Genomic DNA, 20,760 nt, shown 5'->3' with positions numbered 1-20,760 from the left:
CCGAGACCCCAAAGAACATGATCGGAGTCGGTTTTTACCGACCCCTGTTTTGCGATCGCCGGTAATTAACTGTTTACCGGCGACCGCAAAAAAAAAAAAAAGCGATCTGTAATTCTCTGTCCTCTGATGTGATCGCACATCAGAGGACAGAGAAATAGGGGGATTTGGGGACCCTATCATACTCACCCGGTGTCCCTGGGTCCTCCTGCGTCTCCTCCTGCCGGCCGGCTTCTTCCTCGGGAAAGAAAATGGCGGGCGCATGCGCAGTGCGCCCGCCATCTGCTGCCATCGGCCGGCCGGCAGGAGAGACGAGTTGGGGCTAAAATTAGGGTTAGGGCTAGGGTTGGGGCTAAATTTAGGGTTAGGGTTAGGCTACTTTCACACTAGCGTTTTTTGGCTTCCGTCACAATGCGTCGTTGGAGAAAAAACGCATCCTGCAAAAGTGCTTGCAGGATGCGTTTTTTCTCCATTGACTTGCATTAGCGACACATTGCGACGGATTGCCACACATCGCATCCGTCGTGCGACGGATGCGTCGTGCTTTGGCGGACCGTCGGCACAAAAAACGCTACATGTAACTTTTTTGTGCGACGTGTCCGCCATTTCCGACCGCGCATGCGCGGCCGGAACTACGCCCCCGCCTCCCCGCACCTCACAATGGGGCAGCGGATGCATTGAAAAAACAGCATCCGCTGCACCCGTTGTGCGGCGCTTACAACGCTAGCGTCGGTACGTCGGCCCGACACACTGCGATGGGTCGAGTACGACGCTAGTGTGAAAGTAGCCTTAGGCTTCTTTCACACTTGCGTCGGTACGGGGCGGTCACAATGCGTCGGCCCGACGTACCGACGCACGTTGTGAAAATTGTGCACAACGTGGGCAGCGGATGCAGTTTTTCAACGCTTCCGCTTCCCAGTCTATGTCCTGGGGAGGAGGGGGCAGAGTTACGGCCACGCATGCGCGGAAATGGCGGACGCGACGTACAAAAAAAAGGTTATATTGAACTTTTTTTGTGACGACGGTCCTCCAAAACACAACGGATCCAGTGCACGATGGACGCGACGTGTGGCCATCCGTCGGTAATACAAGTCTATGGGCAAAAAAGGCATCCTGTGGGCACATTTGCAGGATCCGTTTTTTGTCCAAAACGACGGATTGCGACGGATGCCACACGACGCAAGTGTGAAAGTAGCCTTAGGGGTTAGGGTTGGGGCTAAAGTTAGGGTTAGGGTTAAATTTAGGGTTAGGGTTGGGGCTAAAGTTAGGGTTAGGGCTAGGGTTGGGGCTAAAATTAGGGTTAGGGTTGGGGCTAAAGTTAGGGTTAGGGCTAGGGTTGGGGCTAAAATTAGGGTTAGGGTTGGGGCTAAAGTTATGGTTAGGGTTGGGGCTAAAGTTATGGTTAGGGTTGGGGCTAAAGTTAGGGTTAGAGTTGGGATTAGGGTTAGGGTTTGGATTAGGGTTGGTATTAGGGTTACGTTTGGGATTAGGGTTACGTTTGGGATTAGGGTTGGGGTTAGGGTTGGGATTAGGGTTAAGGTTAGGGTTAGGGGTGTATTGGGATTAGGGTTAGGTTTGAGGTTAGGGTTGAGATTAGGGTTAGGAGTGTGTTGGATTTAGGGTTTTGATTAGGGTTATGGTTAGGGTTCAGATTAGGGCTGTTTTGGGGTTAGGGTTGTGATTATCGTTAGGGTTGTGATTATGGATCGGGTTGAGATTAGGGTTAGGGGTGTGTTAGGGTTGGAGTTAGAATTGGGGGGTTTCCACTGTTTAGGTACATCAGGGGGTCTCCAAACACGACAGCCAATTTTGCGCTAAAAAAGTCAAATGGTGCTCCCTCCCTTCTGAGCTCTGCCGTGCGCCCAAACAGTGGTTTACCCCCACATATGGGGCATCAGCGTACTCGGGATAAATTGGACAACAACTTTTGTGGTCTAATTTCCCCTTGTGAAAATAAAAACTTGGGGGCTAAAAATCTTTTTTGTGGGAAAAAAAAAATATTTTTATTTTCACTACTCTGCATTATAAACTTCTGTGAAGCACTTGGGCATTCAAAGTTCTCACCACATATCTAGATAAGTTCCTTGGGGGGTCTATTTTCCAAAATGGGGTCACTTGTTGGGGGTTTCTACTGTTTAGGTACATTAGGGGTCTGCAAACGCAACATAACGCCCGCAGACAATTCTATCAAAGTCTGCATTCCAAAACGGCGCTCCTTTCCTTCCGAGCTCAGCCATGCGCCCAAACAGTGGTTTACCCCCACATATGGGGTACCAGCATACTCAGGACAAATTGGACAACAACTTTTGGGGTCCAATTTCTCTTGTTACCCTTGTGAAAATAAAAACTTGGGGGCTAAAAAATCTTTTTTGTTAAAAAAAAATATATATATTTTTTATTTTCACGACTCTGCATTATAAACTTCTGTGATGCTCTTGGGCATTCAAAGTTCTCACTACACATCTAGATAAGTTCCATGGGGGGTCTAGTTTCCAAAATGGGGTCACTTTTGGGGGGTTTCTACTGTTTAGGCACATCAGGGGCTCTCCAAACGCGACATGGCGTCCGATCTCAATTCCAGTCAATTTTGCATTGAAAAGCCCAAATGGCGCTCCTTTGCTTCCAAGCTCAGCCATGCGCCCAAACAGTGGTTTACCCCCACACATGGGGTGTCGCCGTACTCGGGACAAATTGTACAACAACTTCTGGGGTCCATTGTCTCCTGTTACCCTTGGTAAAATAAAAATTTGGAGGCAAAAAGATAATTTTTGTAGAAAAAATGCGATTTTTTTTTTTTTTTTTTTTTTTTTTTTTTTTTTTTCACGGCTCTACGTTATAAACTTCTGTGAAGCACCTGGGTTTTTAAAGTGCTCACCACACATCTAGATAAGTTCCTTGAGGGGTCTAGTTTCCAAAATGGTGTCACTTGTGGGGGGTTTCCACTGTTTAGGCACATTAGGGGCTCTCCAAACGCAACATGGCGTCCGATCTCAATTCCAGCCAATTCTGCATTGAAACAGTCAAACAGTGCTCCTTCACTTCCAAGCTCTGCGGTGCGCCCAAACAGTGGTTTACTTCCACATATGGGGTATCGGCGTACTCAGGAGAAATTGCACAACAAAATTTATGGTTAAATTTCTGTTTTTACACTTGTGAAAACTAAAAAAAATGGTTCTGAAGTAAAATGTTTGCAAAAAAAAGTTAAATGTTCATTTTTTTTCTTCCACATTGTTTCAGTTCCTGTGAAGTACGTAAAGGGTTAATAAACTTCTTGAATGTGGTTTTGAGCAGCTTGAGGGGTGCAGTTTTTAGAAAATAACCAAGTGTGACACCATTCTATCATATAGACCCCTCAAAATGACTTCAAAGGTGATAAAGCGTTCCAGAGTTATAACCTCTTAAAGTGACAGTGGTCAGAATTGTAAAAATTGGCTCGGTCATTAAGTACCAAATTGGCTCTGTCACTAAGGGGTTAAGTCTCCTCTCAGTCTTCTTTTTTGAAAGCTTACCAAATCCTGTAACCGTTCCTCCTAGCCATGGTTTCCAGACCGGTCCCCATTCTAGTCGCTCTTCTCTAAACTTGCTCGAGTTTGTTGATGTCTTTTTTTATGTGGTGCCCAAAACTACGCACAGTATTCCAGATGAGGTCTGACCAAAGAGGAGTAGAGGGCTATAATAACTTCACGTGATCTAGACTGTATGCTTCATGGGCTCCGAAAAATACCATTACCGATAAGTAACTACGACTTTCCGCCGTGTAAAATGTGCAGAAAACCAGAATGCAATTATTTGGAAATCTCTCATTGCTTTATTTTATCCCACAGAACAGAAGACACAGCCTTGCATTTGAATGTTGGACATTTTTTCATTTTATATGAAAATATTCACAAATTTGTGATATTGAAGGCAGTAGCATGCCTGAGAAAGTTGTGACCAGGCCGTGCCCACCGATGTACTCGAGAGATTTCCAGATCATCCCATTCAGGTTTCTTTACATATTATTACACAGTGGCCAAACTGATTTAGAATTAGGAACACACCAGATACAGAAGTCAGGTGGAGGAGAGAGATGAGGGTTACACACTAGGCCCTGCCGTCAGATGAGGAGGAGAGATCGGGCCTAAACACCAGATCATCTGTCAGAGGAGAGATGAGGGATACACACCAAATCCTGCCTCAGATGAAGAAGAGAGATGAGGGTTACACACCACATCATCCATCAGATGGCGAGGAGAGATGAGGGTTACACACCAGATCATATCAGATGGAGAGGAGAGATGAGGGATACATAACAGATCATATCAGATGGAGAGGAGAGATGAGGGATACACACCAAATCCTGCCTCAGATGGAGAAGAGAGATCAGGGTTACACACCACATCATCCATCAGATGGAGAGGAGAGATGAGGGATACATAACAGATCATATCAGATGGAGAGGAGAGATGAGGGATACACAACAGATCATCCATCAGATGGAGAGGAGAGATGAGGGTTACACACCAAATCCTGCCTCAGATGGAGAAGAGAGATCAGGGTTACATACCACATCATCCATCAGATGGAGAGGAGAGATGAGGGATACATAACAGATCATATCAGATGGAGAGGAGAGATGAGGGATACATACCACATCATCCATCAGATGGAGAGGAGAGATGAGGGATACATAACACATCATCCATCAGATGGAGAGGAGAGATGAGGGATACACACCACATCATCCATCAGATGGAGAGGAGAGATGAGGGATACATAACAGATCATATCAGATGGAGAGGAGAGATGAGGGATACACAACAGATCATATCAGATGGAGAGGAGAGATGAGGGTTACACACCAAATCCTGCCTCAGATGGAGAAGAGAGATCAGGGTTACATACCACATCATCCATCAGATGGAGAGGAGAGATGAGGGATACATAACAGATCATATCAGATGGAGAGGAGAGATGAGGGATACATACCACATCATCCATCAGATGGAGAGGAGAGATGAGGGTTACACACCACATCATCCATCAGATGGAGAGGAGAGATGAGGGATACACACCAGATCATATCAGATGGAGAGGAGAGATGAGGGATACATAACAGATCATATCAGATGGAGAGGAGAGATGAGGGTTACACACCACATCATCCATCAGATGGAGAGGAGAGATGAGGGATACACACCAGATCATATCAGATGGAGAGGAGAGATGAGGGATACACACCAAATCCTGCCTCAGATGGAGAAGAGAGATGAAGGTTACATACCACATCATCCATCAGATGGAGAGGAGAGATGAGGGTTACACAACAGATCATATCAGATGGAGAGGAGAGATGAGGGATACATAACAGATCATATCAGATGGAGAGGAGAGATGAGGGTTACACACCACATCATCCATCAGATGGAGAGGAGAGATGAGGGTTACACAACAGATCATATCAGATGGAGAGGAGAGATGAGGGTTACACAACAGATCATATCAGATGGAGAGGAGAGATGAGGGTTACACACCAAATCCTGCCTCAGATGGAGAAGAGAGATCAGGGTTACATACCACATCATCCATCAGATGGAGAGGAGAGATGAGGGTTACATAACAGATCATATCAGATGGAGAGGAGAGATGAGGGTTACATAACAGATCATATCAGATGGAGAGGAGAGATGAGGGATACACACCAAATCCTGCCTCAGATGGAGAAGAGAGATCAGGGTTACATACCACATCATCCATCAGATGGAGAGGAGAGATGAGGGTTACATAACAGATCATATCAGATGGAGAGGAGAGATGAGGGTTACATAACAGATCATATCAGATGGAGAGGAGAGATGAGGGATACACACCAAATCCTGCCTCAGATGGAGAAGAGAGATCAGGGTTCCACACCACATCATCCATCAGATGGAGAGGAGAGATGAGGGTTACATACCACATCATCCATCAGATGGAGAGGCGAGATGAGGGTTATGCCAAGTAGGGGACACCGGAGCGGTCACTCAGAATCCACAAATTTGTCAAAGATCCCTGCCAGGGAAGTGGGATCTCAGATCCACCTGCTGTATCTTTGTGGTGAACTGGTCTCTGCTGCCCCCTATTGTCCGGACAATTGCGCGATTGACTGGCTGTTAAAAGAAGTGGCCGCAGGCTGCTTCAGCCAACAATAGGCCGGTTATCAGGAAGCTAACAGGGAACGTATGATATATACCACTCCGATTCCAACGCATGGAATATCTGTTTATACCCCCAATACAGTCACTGAGAACTCCACGATATACTTGCTGCTTTACTAGTTGTTTATACAGTCTGACTGGACGCCTAGTACTGGTAGCGTTTGAATGCAGAGCGTGGCTTACAGAACAAAATTAACATAACTATTAAAATTTTGCATTTAATCCAAAACGAGGCAGTGTTAATTTAAAAAAAATATATATATATTTTACAAAGGAGACAAAACTATACAGCATATACGGTATATAAAATAGAAAGGAATATCTGAAGAAACTTACTATAACATTTACAGAGATAAGTCTCCTTAGCTAAATGAGATCACTTCGTTTGGGGACGTTCAACTAATGGGATTCATGCATACATGATGTGTAGCTCTTTTCAGGAACCAAGATCATAATTCGGCTTGATCTTGTATCAGTACCTGAGTTACACCAACATATTCCACTTGATGACCTCACGTGAGCTGGGTTGTGGGTTGTTCTTGACCCCTCCAGGATTTTACGAAATTCTCAACTTATGTGATAACTTCTCTTTGAGCGCAGAAGTTCGAGATTGCCGCCATATTTTGTATTGGGATTTTATAGATACCCAGAGATCGAACATGACATAGTTGGTGTCAGTTATCTGGCGCTATTGATTTGTGGCTTATAGGCAGGTGTCACAGTTGTGAAGAAGTATGCATATTCTTCTCCTATTCACCCTGAAGCTGAAATTGTGTGTTCCATCACTATCAGATTTATACAAACTCCAATATTCATAATTTTCTTCCGGAGTCATAAAGTCTGGGCTTGCTATTGTAGCAGTAAGCCACAGTCTCATTTTAAATCAAAATGCATTTCCTGGGAACAAAGACACTTCCACTTTGCTATTTATGTGTAAACACAGGTACCCTATTGTTGTCCAGCACTCTGTAAAGAGTTCTCCTGTCTCAATTACCTGTCTAAACTATATCTTTGTCTTCGCACAACAGAGATCCTCCTTGGTACTGCCATGGACTTTTGTTTTAACAGGAGCTTCTTCATGTTAAGTAAGATTTCCTGCTCCTTTATGTCCATTGCACTAATCTGAGTCTAAACGATTTAAACTGTCAGCTGTTTTCTTCATCAGTGGAAATCTGCCTGAGAGAGAAGAAAAGAGGGAGGCGAGCACCCCCTTCCCTAGGGGCTTAGAGATTTTAATATTTTCTATGACAGATTACACACCAGACCCTGCCTTCAGATGGAGTAGAAAGATAAATGTTAATCTCCAGATCCTGCCGTCGGATTGAGAGGAGAGAAGAGGGTTACACACCAAATCCTGCTATCACATGGATAGGGTTACACACCAGATCATCCATCAGATGGAGAGGAAGAGAGAAGGACATAGATCTGGGGATTTATTCTGACGGAATATAGGCTGAACTGGATGGAAAAATGTATTTTTTCGGCCTTGCTAATTGTATGTTACTCTGAGGGTTACACAACAAATCCCTTCACATGGAGAGGAGAGATAAGGGTTACTCGTCAGATGGAGAGGAGGGATGAAGGTTACACACCAGATCCTGCCATCAGATGGAGAGGAGAGATGAGGGTTACACACCAGATCATCCATCAGATGGAGAGGAGAGATGAGGGTTACACACCAGATCATCCATCAGATGGAGAGGGGAGATGAGGGTCACAAACAAGGGGGCATTCTCTGCGTCTGGAGGAGAGAAGGTTTTTCCCATCAACATAGAAGATGATTCTTTACTGTTAGGGCAGTGAGAATCTGGAATTCCTTGCCTGAGGAGGTGGTGATGGCGAACTCAGTTGAGAGGCCTGGATGTCTTCCTGGAGCGTAACAATATTGTATCTTACTGTTACTAGGTTCTTTAGAAGGACATAGATCTGGGGATTTATTCTGACGGAATATAGGCTGAACTGGATGGAAAAATGTCTTTTTTCCAGGACGCCCCTCCTGACAGCACCATGGAGGACGTCCTCTTCCCCCTTGCTGGGACAGGAAACACACGAGAGTTTAAAAGGTCATGTCCGACCCCCAAATCCTCAGTGTTTTTCCTGTCCCTGCAAGGAGGGACGCACGAGAGAAGCTGCGCTGGCTTACCGGAGCTCAGTGGGATTGTGCGGCTTGCTAATACCCTTCCCTCTGTCAAGAGGCTCAGGGTAGAAACTCTCCGGGTGGGGAGTCCCTCTGCTCCAAAGACCAGGAGCGGGACGAGGCTCCTGGTGGCAGCCGCTCCTCCCGGTGGGAGGCTCTCGGCTGTGGATGCAGTTCCATGTGGCAGGGAGTCGCGGCATCCAGAGCGGTGTCTCGTCCTGCCCGGCATCTACCGGAACTCCGAGGGAACCGCGTCACTTCCGGTATCGCCGCATCCGGTAATCGTCACTTCCGGTGACGTTGTAAAGCGGGGAAGTGCGTGAGCTCCAGCGTTGGAGCGCATAGCAGCACGGGCGCTCCTACCCAGTGTCTGGAGTCACTGGGGCCTTCTGACTACCGCAGCAAGGGTGCCATGGAAGGAGACATGCCCGGTGATGAAGGGGTAAGTGCGCATAGCGCAGTCTACCCTCACTGCACATCCGAGAATTCAGGCCTATCCTATTTACTCCCTATCTTATGTCATTTAGGATAAGGGAAACCCCGCTGTCCGCCCCCCCCCCCCCCCCCCCCCGCTCCAGCTAAAAAACCCGGCAAGGTCCCTACAAAGTCTAACAGATGCCCCATATGCCACGGTAAACTCCCAGACTCCCACGGCAAGACCTTGTGTGCATCTTGCACATCTAAGGTTGTGAGGAATGAACAATCTTCACTTCTCTCAGAAATGAGGTCCCTAATCTGGGAAGAGGTCCAGGCTTCCATGTCAAGCCTTTCAGGGCAGTCCAGCCCCATCCCTGGCAGCAAGAGAGCCAGACGGGAGCGAGACCTGAGAGAGTCGGAGTTTAGTTCTGAGGACAGGTCCGACCCAGAGGGCTCAGTCTCAGAAGAAGAGGCGGAGCTCCCCTCAGGGAGCCAAGATCACCATAGAAAATATCTCTTCCAGGCTGAGGAGACGAACGAGCTTGTCCAGGCAGTGAGAAACACGATGCAGGTAGAAGAGACATCCAAGCCACAGTCCAGACAGGACCTGATGTTCGGAGGACTTATGTCACGTCGACAGACAGTCTTTCCCGTTAGCAAACATATTAAAGCTATGATACTGGAAGAGTGGAAGGAGGCTGAACGTCGGCTGGTACTGTCTCGTGACTTTAAGGCTCATTTACCATTCGATCCTGAAGAAGTTATGGGAAGAAATACCCAAGATAGATGTTCCGGTGGCAAAGGTCGCCAAAAAGACTGCCATACCCTTTGAGGACTCATCCAATTTGCGCGATCCTATGGACAGAAAGGCTGACATAGTTCTTAAAAGGGCCTGGGAATCTTCCGCGGCCCTAATTAAGACTAACATAGCAGCCACTTCGGTGGCCAGATCTATGTACATATGGATGGGGCAATTGGAAGAGCATCTGTCCAATAAAACCCCGAGGTCCGACATTTTGAGCTCCCTTTCCATTATGAAATCAGCCATGTTGTTTCTATCTGATATGACTGCAGAGTCAGTTAGATTTTCAGCCAGAAGCGGCTCTTTATCTAACGCGGCTAGAAGGGCGGTTTGGTTGAGATCCTGGTCAGGAGATAATGCCTCCAAGACCAAGCTCTGCTCAATCCCCTTTTCAGGGTCAAGAGTATTTGGACCTTCTCTAGATACTATTCTAGAATCTGCCTCTGATAAAAAGAAGGGGTTCCCAGAGGACAAACCTAAAAAGTCTCAGCCCTTTTGGAAAGGATTCCCCTTCAGGAGACAGTATGATTTCAGAGGGGGTAGGTCCAATAGAGGATCATACAGGGGTTCCCGTAGCCAGGGCAATAAGAACAGGGACTTCTTCTTCAGCCCATCCTCTAGATCCAAAACACAATGACGCCACATATCGGGGGAAGGCTCCGCCACTTTGCAGAGAACTGGGGCCAGATCACTCAGAATCAGTGGGTCCTCCGGATCGTGGCGGAGGGATACAGCATGGAGCTCTAATCCCCTCCTCCAGAAAGATACATCGCTCCTACCGTGGTCACGCAGGGCTCTGCCATGCTGATAGATTTGCAAGACATGCTCTCTTCAGCAGTCATAATCCCGGGCCCTCCACTAGAAGTAGGCCAGGGACACTACTCTTCCCTATTCTCCATCACAAAACCATCCGGCGACTCCCGCACAATAATAAATCTAAAACCTTTGAATGCCTGGGTCAAGTACAAAAGGTTTCGTATGGAATCCATACGATTAGCAATTCACCTCATAGATCGGGATGCTGTGATGTGCACTCTCAACCTGAAAAGTGCCTATTATCAGGTCCCCGACCATCCCTCATCTCAGAGGCTTCTGAGGTTTGCTGTAGTTCTGCCGTCTCGGACCTGTCACTACCAGTTTCAATGCCTTCCTTTCGGGCTTGCATCAGCGCCTCGTATATTCACAAAGCTGGTTTCGGAGATTGTCGCCTTCCTGAGAAACCAGGGGATCATAATAGTTCCATATCTCGACGACTTTCTCCTTGTAGCAAGATCGCCAGAGACACCATCAGTCCACAGAAGCCGGACAATATCAGTAATGGAACAATTAGGCTGGGTCATAAACTGGCAGAAGTCCGACCTGATTCCGGAACACAGGAAGACTTTCTTGGGAGTATGCCTAGACTCCAGAAGCAGAATATCCCTACTGCCCGAAGACAAGCTGGAGGCAATCCAGATCCAGGTCAGGCACCTATTAGATCACAGAGCTTCCATAAGGATGGCCATGAGAGTGTTAGGTCTAATGACGGCTTGCATACCATGTGTCAGATGGGCACGGTCACATTCAAAACCTCTGCAGAGACTGATTCTCTCCAATTGGGATCATCGCCAGTCTTGACTGGACAGTTCTTTGAAGCTAACAAATCCAGTACGAAGGTCTCTCCTCTGGTGGACACAGCCAGAGAACCTAAGAGTCGGAGTGCTATGGTCTACTTCCCCCTACATGGTGATCACTACTTACGCCAGCGCGTGGGGCTGGGGAGCCCATCTAAAGGGCAAGATCCTACAGGGCAGGTGGCCAGCACATGTCATTCACAGCTCCTCCAACTTCAAGGAGCTGTATGCTGTTTGGGAGGCCTTGAGAAGAAATTGACACACTCTTGCAAATCGTCATGTCAGGATACTATCCGACAATGTGACAACGGTCTCATTCCTGAAACATCAAGGGGGCCCAAGACACCATCTGCTCCAGCATCTGGCGGGAAGAATATTCCACTGGGCAGAAAGTTCGGTCCTATCAATTTCTGCAATTCATCTGGAGGGCTCTCAGAATGTGATAGCAGACTATTTGAGCAGAAGGCGGGTGTGCCCAACAGAGTGGGAACTCAACCAGGATATCTTCCAGGAATTAATTATGTCTTCGTTGGGGAACTCCCAGTATAGACCTGAAGAAACTCGATGGTCTCAAGATTCTTGTCTCTGAACCCATTGGATCTCCCGGAAGGGGTAGATGCTCTGAGCCAAGGCTGGGCGGAACCTCTCTCATATGCATTTACACCTCTGGCGCTGATCCCAGCCGTTCTCCGGAAGATCAAGGAGGATCGAGCTCAGGTTATTTTGATCCTTCCATACTGGCCAAGAAGGAGCTGGTTCCCTCTGCTAGGGGACCTGGCGATCGAGAACCCAATAGAGCTTCCTCTCAGGGAGGATATAATTCACCAAGGTCCGATTTATCACCCGAATCCAGGGAAACTCCATCTCTCAGCATGGATCCTGAAGGGGACATCTTGAAGGCTAGAGGCTTATCAGATCAGGTGATAGCCACTATTAAGGCAAGCAGGAAGCCAGTCACATCGGCAATCTATTTAAAGATCTGGAAGCGTTTCTGTCTGGAAGGTGGCAGGTCTGATGTTGCAGCAGACACTGACATACCTAGAATCCTAAACTTTCTGCAGGCTGGGTTCAACAAGGGTCTTAGACCAAGCATCTTGAAGGTGCAGGTCTCGGCACTTAGCTCCTTCTTTGACTATCCCCTAGCATCACACCCGTGGGTGGTTAGATTTATCAGAGCTACTCAGAGGTTGCGCCCCACCATTAGGCAATTGGCTCCTCCCTGGGACCTCAACCTGGTCCTCAGATTCCTGTACAAAGACGCATATGCCTTGGCTGATAATATGCCCATATCAATCCTCACACGGAAGACAGCATTTTTAGTGGCAGTCACCACGGCCAAGAGGGTGGGGGAAATCCAGGCCCTATGTACCAGGGATCCGTACCTACAGATTAGAGAGGATAGTTTAATCCTTAAACTCGATCCCTCATTTATTCCAAAAGTAGGTTCAGCAAATAACAGGAATCAGGAGATTGTATTACCTTCATTTTGCAATAACCCTGCCAACGCAAAAGAAAAAGCCCTTCATTCCCTTCATGTCAGGCAGGCAGTCTTAGATTACCTAGCAGCCACCAGTTCCTGGCGGGTAGATCGAAACTTGTTCATTCTTTTCAGGGGAAAGAATAAAGGAAAGAAGGCCTCTAAGACCTCTATCGCTCGTTGGATCACGTCTGTGATTTCCGAGGCCTACCAGTCTGAAGGGGTCCCTCCTCCGGGGGTCTTCACGCACATTCTACGTGAGGGATATCTGCTTCCTGGGCTGAGAGGACAGGCGTCTCTCTTGAGCAGATTTGCAGGGCAGTAACATGGGCAAGTGCCAATACCTTTTGCAAACATTATAAACTTGATGTCTTGTCTGGTCAACACACTGCATTTGGGAGAAAAGTTCTCCAAGCGGTAATCCCACCCTAAGGAGGTGCTTTGGTACTCTCCATAGTGCTGTCAGGAGGGACGTCCTGGAAACAGGCATTAGACCTACCGGTAATTATGTTTCCAGGAGTCCATCCTGACAGCACTGGTTGTTCCCTCCCTACTTTGATGTTATGACATATGATGTAATGTGCTTCTGACATATGATGTAATATGTTCTTTTGTCATTAAAGTATTATTTGCATTTCCATGAGGCGGTTCTTGTTACAACACTGAGGATTTGGGGGTGGGACATGACCTTTTAAACTCTCGTGTGTTTCCTGTCCCAGCAAGGGGGAGGAAGACGTCCTCCCTGATGCTGTCAGGATGGACTCCTGGAAACATAATTAGCGGTAGGTCTAATGCCTATTTTCGGCCTTGCTAAGTTATAAGTTACTCTGAGGGTTACACAACAAATCCTGTCACATGGAGAGGAGCGATAATGGTTACTCGTCAGATGAAAAGGAGAGATGAGGGTTACACACCAGATCCTGCTATCACATGGAGAGGAGAGATGAGGGTTACACAGCATAAATATCAACCTAATCAATTAAATCTTAGACACATGGACTATAGTAACAGGTTCCTGAAGCCTAGAGTGTTCCCTTAACAAACTCATGTAGCAGAGGAAAGTTCTCCCCAGAAAGTCTAGGTCCTCGATTTTGGACTGTCCAGTATTGTCCAGCTTCTTAGTTGGTGGAGGAGCCCCTCTACTGGTCCAGGTCCTTGCTCTGTATTTAGCTCTTGATGTTTTATACAAATGTTGTTAGTAAGTATCAGCCACCATTTCTGTTCCCATGGCAGTTATCACACAGTGAATGGCATTTGCATGTAATCCTATATGGTCAGTGTGTATGTTGTCTGTGGCTCTGGTCTTCTGATATGAATGCGCAGGATGAGCAGAATCATTGGCCTTCAGAGCAGTGACGGCATATGATCACCTAGACCATAATAATTGTGGTTGTGTTTTGTGCAGATGGAGTACAAGAAAGCTGTGAGCAGTAATCAGTGGCATCGGAGGTTGGAGTTCCCAGGAGGAGAGACTATTGTGATGCACAATCCTAAGGTGTGTAATGCCTTCCGATCCCTGCAGCCATCTCTTCCCATCATGAGGAAACTGACGTAGAAAACTGCACCAATCCAGCATGACAGGCGAGCCCCAACGTCCTGTTATACACGTATGATAGGCCAGGCCAGTTTAACCATGTCGATAACTACAGGAGCCATAAGGGTGCACATAGCAGTTGTAGTTCTGTCTTGGGTAACTTTCAGGCGGGGCAGATATAACTGGTATATCTCACTTCCGCCATCAGATGGATCCTGCACAGGAGGGGGCACATACTATGGGTAATGGTGGAATCTGAGATGCTGCCGGCACAATCTGAGCTTTATGACACACTCCATAAGATGAAACCATTGCAGACGGAGGTTTTTTTTTCGCTCCATAAGTCAGCTAATGACTCTTTTTTATTTTTTTGACGATCAGGAGCCGGTGTGTAGGTCTCGTTCCTCCGGCTTTCTGTTCTGAAGTGTCTATGTGTCAGCCATGTATACACACATACATTTTCAGTCGAACGTGGGTATGAGAACCTTTCTGCTCCACACATGGCTGCAGCATATGCACTAGGGGATACATATGGGGGATTTATATGGGGATATATTCTTCCTTTCCAATAGAGAGAAGCATCTATAAGGCCAAGTTCAAACACAAAGCAAAAGTCAGTTTTTCATTAAAAAAAAAACAAAGATCACGCTTATTGCATCCGTTTTACATAGCAGAAGTTATTAAAATTGATAAGACCAAATATAGTTTCCTGAGTTAAAGAACTGCAGTATGTCCATAACAGTCCGCTGCTATATGGTTGATCCTTCTGGGATTAGAGTTTTCTTGCACCCATACACATAAATAAATGAGTACCGTCCGAAATGCAAGAGACACTAGTGCATGATGCAATTTTTTTTTTTTCTGCTGACATTCGGTTTGGGGAAAAAAAAAAAGATTAGTGAAGAACCCTATTGATTAACATTCGTCCGAGTGTTTGAGATGTTTTCGCAGCCCGCCCTGGCTGAAAATGCTGCTGTGTGAAAGTCATTGCCTCCTGTCCTGTGTCCAATCTGCAGGTGATCGTCCAGTTCCAGCACAGCGCCGTTCCGGATGAGTGGGGCACCCCTCAGGATGGTCAGGCCAGACCACGAGTAGTAAAGAGGGGCGTAGACGACCATGACGACATACCAGACGGTAATCTAGCCCTGCAGACTTTATTCTTTGTGCTCTTCGTAGTCTCCTCCACCATTAGGTACAGCATCCTCCAGCACCATTCTGGGACCACGGGGCAGAAGCGAGAAGAGAAGTTGGGGAAAATTAATGGTTGGATGTTTTTCCACTGAATTATGGTGTCCTTGGGGAAGGGGCACATTTTGTCTTTCTCTAAAGCATTGGGGGGGTAGTGCAAATGACCCTATTGTTGAACAATCACATTAGCTGTTTTAAAACTGCAATCGGGAATAAGGTACTAGTGCCCCCCAGAGTCGGAAAATCTCTGAGGTTTCAGCTACCGGCAGTTTCTGAGACCCTGGAGAACAAGATCAGGGCTGGTTTTTCCAGTCCCCGATCACGTGATTGCCGTTATTCAACGAATAACGGTGATCGCATAAAAAAATCCTTGCGATCAGGAGTAAAACTAATTTCTCTCTCTCTTCTGACATGATATAACATGTCAGAGGAAAGAAAAATAGTGATGAGCGAATATACTCATTACTCGAGATTTCTCGAGCACGCTCGGGTGACCTTCGAGTATTGTTTAGTGCTCGGAGATTGTTTTCCTTAACGCAGCTGAATGATTTACATCTGTTAGCCAGCTTGATTACATGTGGGGATTCCCTAGCAACCAGGCAACCCCCACATGTACTTATGCTGGCTAACAGATGGAAATCATTCAGCTGCGGCGAAGAAAGTTAAATCTCCGAGCACTAAAAAAAACTCGGCGGACACCTGAGCGTGCTCGGGAAATCTCGAGTAACGAGTATATTCGCTCATCACTAAAGAAAAATGATCTCCCCAGGTCCCCCACGAAAACTTGTTCCGGATCCACCATCCCTGCCCCCCCTTTCCTGTCCTGAAGCAAAATGGCGCGGATCCTTGCGCAGGGCACCCACCAAGATCCGCCCGCACCCGGTAACCTCAGGGATTTTTTCTATTGGCTCCTGACTTTTTGGTTTGGTGATGCTTGGGCCGTGCCACTGTCTTCTGTCCTTGTAACATAGTAACATAGTTATTAAGGTTGAAGGAAGACTAAGTCCATCTAGTCCAACCCATAGCCTAACCTAACATGCCCTAACATGTTGATCCAGAGGAAGGCAAAAAAAAAACCCATGTGGCAAAGAGTAAGCTCCACATTGGGGAAAAAATTCCTTCCCGACCCCACATACGGCAATCAGACTAGTTCCCTGGATCAACGCCTTATCAAGGAATCTAGTGTATATACCCTGTAACATTATACTTTTCCAGAAAGGTATCCAGTCCCCTCTTACATTTAAGTAATGAATCACTCATTACAACATCATACGGCAGAGAGTTCCATAGTCTCACTGCTCTTACAGTAAAGAATCCGCGTCTGTTATTATGCTTAAACCTTCTTTCCTCCAGACGTAGAGGATGCCCCCTTGTCCCTGTCACCGGTCTATGATTAAAAAGATCATCAGAAAGGTCTTTGTACTGTCCCCTCATATATTTATACATTAACATAAGATCACCCCTTAGTCTTCGTTTTTCCAAACTAAATAGCCCCAAGTGTAATAACCTATCTTGGTATTGCAGACCCCCCAGTCCTCTAATAACCTTGGTCGCTCTTCTCTGCACCCGCTCTAGTTCAGCTATGTCTTTCTTATACACCGGAGACCAGAACTGTGCACAGTATTCTAAGTGTGGTCGAACTAGTGATTTGTATAGAGGTAAAATTATGTTCTCCTCATGAGCATCTATGCCTCTTTTAATACATCCCATTATTTTATTTGCCTTTGTAGCAGCTGCCTGACACTGGCCACTGAATATGAGTCTGTCATCCACCCATACACCCAGGTCTTTTTCATTGATGGTTTTGCCCAGAGTTTTAGAATTAAGCACATAGTTATACATCTTATTACTTCTACCCAAGTGCATGACCTTACATTTATCCCCATTAAAGCTCATTTGCCATTTATCAGCCCAAGCTTCTAGTTTACATAAATCATCCTGTAATATAAAATTGTCCTCCCCTGTATTGATTACCCTGCAGAGTTTAGTGTCATCTGCAAATATTGAAATTCTACTCTGAATGCCCCCTACAAGGTCATTAATAAATATGTTAAAAAGAAGAGGGCCCAATACTGACCCCTGTGGTACCCCACTGCTAACCGCGACCCAGTCCGAGTGTGCTCCATTAATAACCACCCTTTGTTTCCTATCCCTGAGCCAGCTCTCAACCCACTTACACATATTTTCCCCTATCCCCATTATTCTCATTTTATATAACAACCTTTTGTGTGGCACCGTATCAAAAGCTTTGGAAAAGTCCATATACACTACGTCCACTGGGTTCCCTTGGTCCAGTCCGGAACTTACCTCTTCATAGAAGCTGATCAAATTAGTCTGACATGAACGGTCCCTAGTAAACCCGTGCTGATAGTGGGTCATAAGGTTATTCCTCCTCAGATACTCCAGTATAGCATCCCTTAGAATGCCCTCCAGGATTTTACCCACAGTAGAGGTTAAGCTTACTGGCCTATAATTTCCGAGTTCAGTTTTTGTCCCCTTTTTGAATATTGGCACCACATTTGCTATACGCCAGTCCTGTGGTACAGACCCTGTTATTATGGAGTCTTTAAAGATTAAAAATAACGGTCTATCAATGACTGTACTTAGTTCCTGCAGTACTCGGGGGTGTATCCCATCCGGGCCCGGAGATTTGTCAATTTTAGTGATTTTTAGACGCCGCCGTACTTCCTGCTGGGTTAAGCAGGTGACATTTAATGGGGAATTCTTGTTATCACTGATCATATTGTCGCCATGGGATTTTCTTTTGTAAATACTGATGAAAAAAAGTCATTTAGCATATTGGCTTTTTCCTCATCCTCATCCACCATTTCACCCAGACTATTTTTAAGGGGGTCAACACTGTCATTTTTTAGTTTCTTACTATTCATATAGTTAAAGAATATTTTGGGATTATTTTTGCTCTCTCTGGCAATGAGTCTCTCTGTCTCAATCTTTGCTGCCTTGATTTGCTTTTTACAGAATTTATGTAATTTTCTGTATTTATTTAATGCCTCCTCACTACCTACTTCCTTTAATTCTCTAAATGCTTTCTTTTTGTCCCTTATTGCGCCCCTTACAGCTCTATTTAGCCATATTGGTTTCCTCCTATTTCTAGTATGTTTATTCCCATACGGTATATACTGTGCACAGGTCCTATCCAGGATGCTAATAAACGTCTCCCATTTTCTTTGTGTACTTTTATGTCTCAGGATATCGTCCCAGTTAATTGCACCAAGATCCTCTCTCACCCTTTGGAAATTTGCCCTCCTGAAGTTTAGTGTCCTTGTCACCCCCCTACTACCCATCTTATTAAAGGTTACATGAAAACTTATTATTTTGTGATCACTATTCCCCAAGTGACCCCCAACCCTTATATTTGATATGCGGTCTGGCCTGTTGGTTAATATTAGGTCTAGCAGTGCCCCCTTCTTGTTGGGTCCTGAACCAGTTGTGAAAGGTAATTGTCTCTCATAGTTGTCAAAAACCGATTACCTTTACTGGAACTGCAGGTTTCTGTTCCCCAATCTATTTCAGGGTAGTTGAAGTCCCCCATAATAATGACTTCTCCTTGAGTCGCAGCTTCATCTATTTGCTTTACGAGGATATTCTCCATTGCTTCCATTAGTTTTGGAGATTTATAACAAACCCCTATCAGTAATTTATTATTTTTTCCCACTCCCCTTATCTCCACCCACAGGGACTCTACATTTTCATTAAATTCACCTATATTATCACGCAGGATGGGTTTTAAGGACGATTTTACATACAGACACACCCCACCCCCTCGCTTATCTGTACGGTCATTTCTGAACAGGCTATAGCCCTGCAAGTTAACAGCCCAGTCATGGCTCTCATCCAGCCACGTCTCAGATATCCCCACCATGTCATAATTATGCTCCAACAACATTAGTTCTAATTCGTCCATTTTGTTGGCGAGGCTTCTGGCATTAGTATACATGCACTTGATGTTCCTCTCTGTACCTCTATTCTTTCTTAAATTATTAATTGTTCTAACCCCACCCCCCATGCCACCGCCACCCCCAACTTCCTTGTTTGTGCCCAGGTCTCTATCTGCACTATCTTCCCCTCCTATAAAATGAATACCCTCCCCCCCAATCCCTAGTTTAAACACTCCTCCAACCTTCTAACCATTTTCTCCCCCAGCACAGCTGCACCTTCCCCATTGAGGTGCAGCCCGTCCCTAGCGTAGAGCCTGTAGCCCACTGAGAAGTCGGCCCAGTTCTGCAGGAACCCAAACCCCTCCTTCCTACACCAATTCTTGAGCCACTTATTAACCTCCCTAATCTCCCGTTGCCTCTCTGGCGTGGCACGTGGTACAGGCAGTATTTCGGAAAATACCACGTTGGAGGTCCTTGCTTTCAGCTTGCAGCCTAATTCCCTGAAATCATCTTTAAGGACCTTCCACCTACCTCTAACTTTGTCATTTGTGCCAATGTGCACCATGACCGCTGGGTCCTCACCAGCCCCTCCCAGTAATCTGTCCACCCGATCAGCGATGTGTCGGACTCGAGCGCCAGGTAGGCAGCACACCGTCCGACGATCCCTGTCTTTGTGACAGATTGCCCTATCTGTTCCCCTAATAATTGAGTCTCCCACTACCAGCACCTGTCTGGCCTGCCCTGCTCTCCTATTTCCCTTCTTACTGGAGCAGTCACTCCTCCGGCTTTCAGAGGACATGCCTGGCTGCAGCAGTGCTACCCCTGTACTGGCACCCCCCTCATCTGCCAACTTAGCAAACTTATTGGGGTGTGCCAGATCAGGACTAGCCTCCCTGGCACTCTTCCCTCTATCCCGCCTTCTGTCTGTCACCCAGCTAACTGCCACACTGTCCTGCAGCTCCATCCTACCATCCCCCTCCTCATCTATCCCATTGAGCGTCTGCTCTGTGAGCAGAAGACTCCTCTCCATATTGTCTATGGATCTCAGTGTTGCCAGCTGCACATTTAGATCCAAAATCTGGGCTTCCAAATGCACAATGTGCTCACATCTCGCACAGCAGTATGCACCCTCGACCAGCTGAGGGTTACACACCACATCATCCATCAGATGGAGAGGAGAGATGAGGGTTACACACCACATCATCCATCAGATGGAGAGGAGAGATGAGGGATACATAACAGATCATCCATCAGATGGAGAGGAGAGATGAGGGATGCATAACAAATCATCAGATGGAGAGGAGAGATGAGGGATACATAACAGATCATCCATCAGATGGAGAGGAGAGATGAGGGATACATAACAGATCATATCAGATGGAGAGGAGAGACGAGGGATACATAACATCATATCAGATGGAGAGGAGAGATGAGGGTTACACACCACATCATCCATCAGATGGAGAGGAGAGATGAGGGTTACACACCACATCATCCATCAGATGGAGAGGAGAGATGAG

At 46.3% G+C, this 20,760-nt stretch overlaps 1 protein-coding gene across 3 annotated transcripts in view; it reads left to right on the top strand.

Moving 5' to 3' along the window:
• The window catches only part of SEC23IP (SEC23 interacting protein), a 219,905-nt gene that overhangs the window by 39,495 nt on the left and 159,650 nt on the right, over window positions 1-20,760 (top strand). For all 3 annotated transcript variants that reach the window (XM_077257880.1, XM_077257879.1, XM_077257878.1), the window contains exons 5-6: window positions 14,025-14,114; window positions 15,170-15,287. In XM_077257880.1, the coding sequence (XP_077113995.1) occupies window positions 14,025-14,114; window positions 15,170-15,287 (208 nt within the window). The remainder of the gene's footprint in view (window positions 1-14,024; window positions 14,115-15,169; window positions 15,288-20,760) is intronic.

Source organism: Ranitomeya variabilis, chromosome 4 (assembly GCF_051348905.1).
Source record: "Ranitomeya variabilis isolate aRanVar5 chromosome 4, aRanVar5.hap1, whole genome shotgun sequence".
NCBI lineage: Eukaryota > Metazoa > Chordata > Amphibia > Anura > Dendrobatidae > Ranitomeya > Ranitomeya variabilis.
This window is presented reverse-complemented; position numbering and strand designations above follow the sequence as displayed.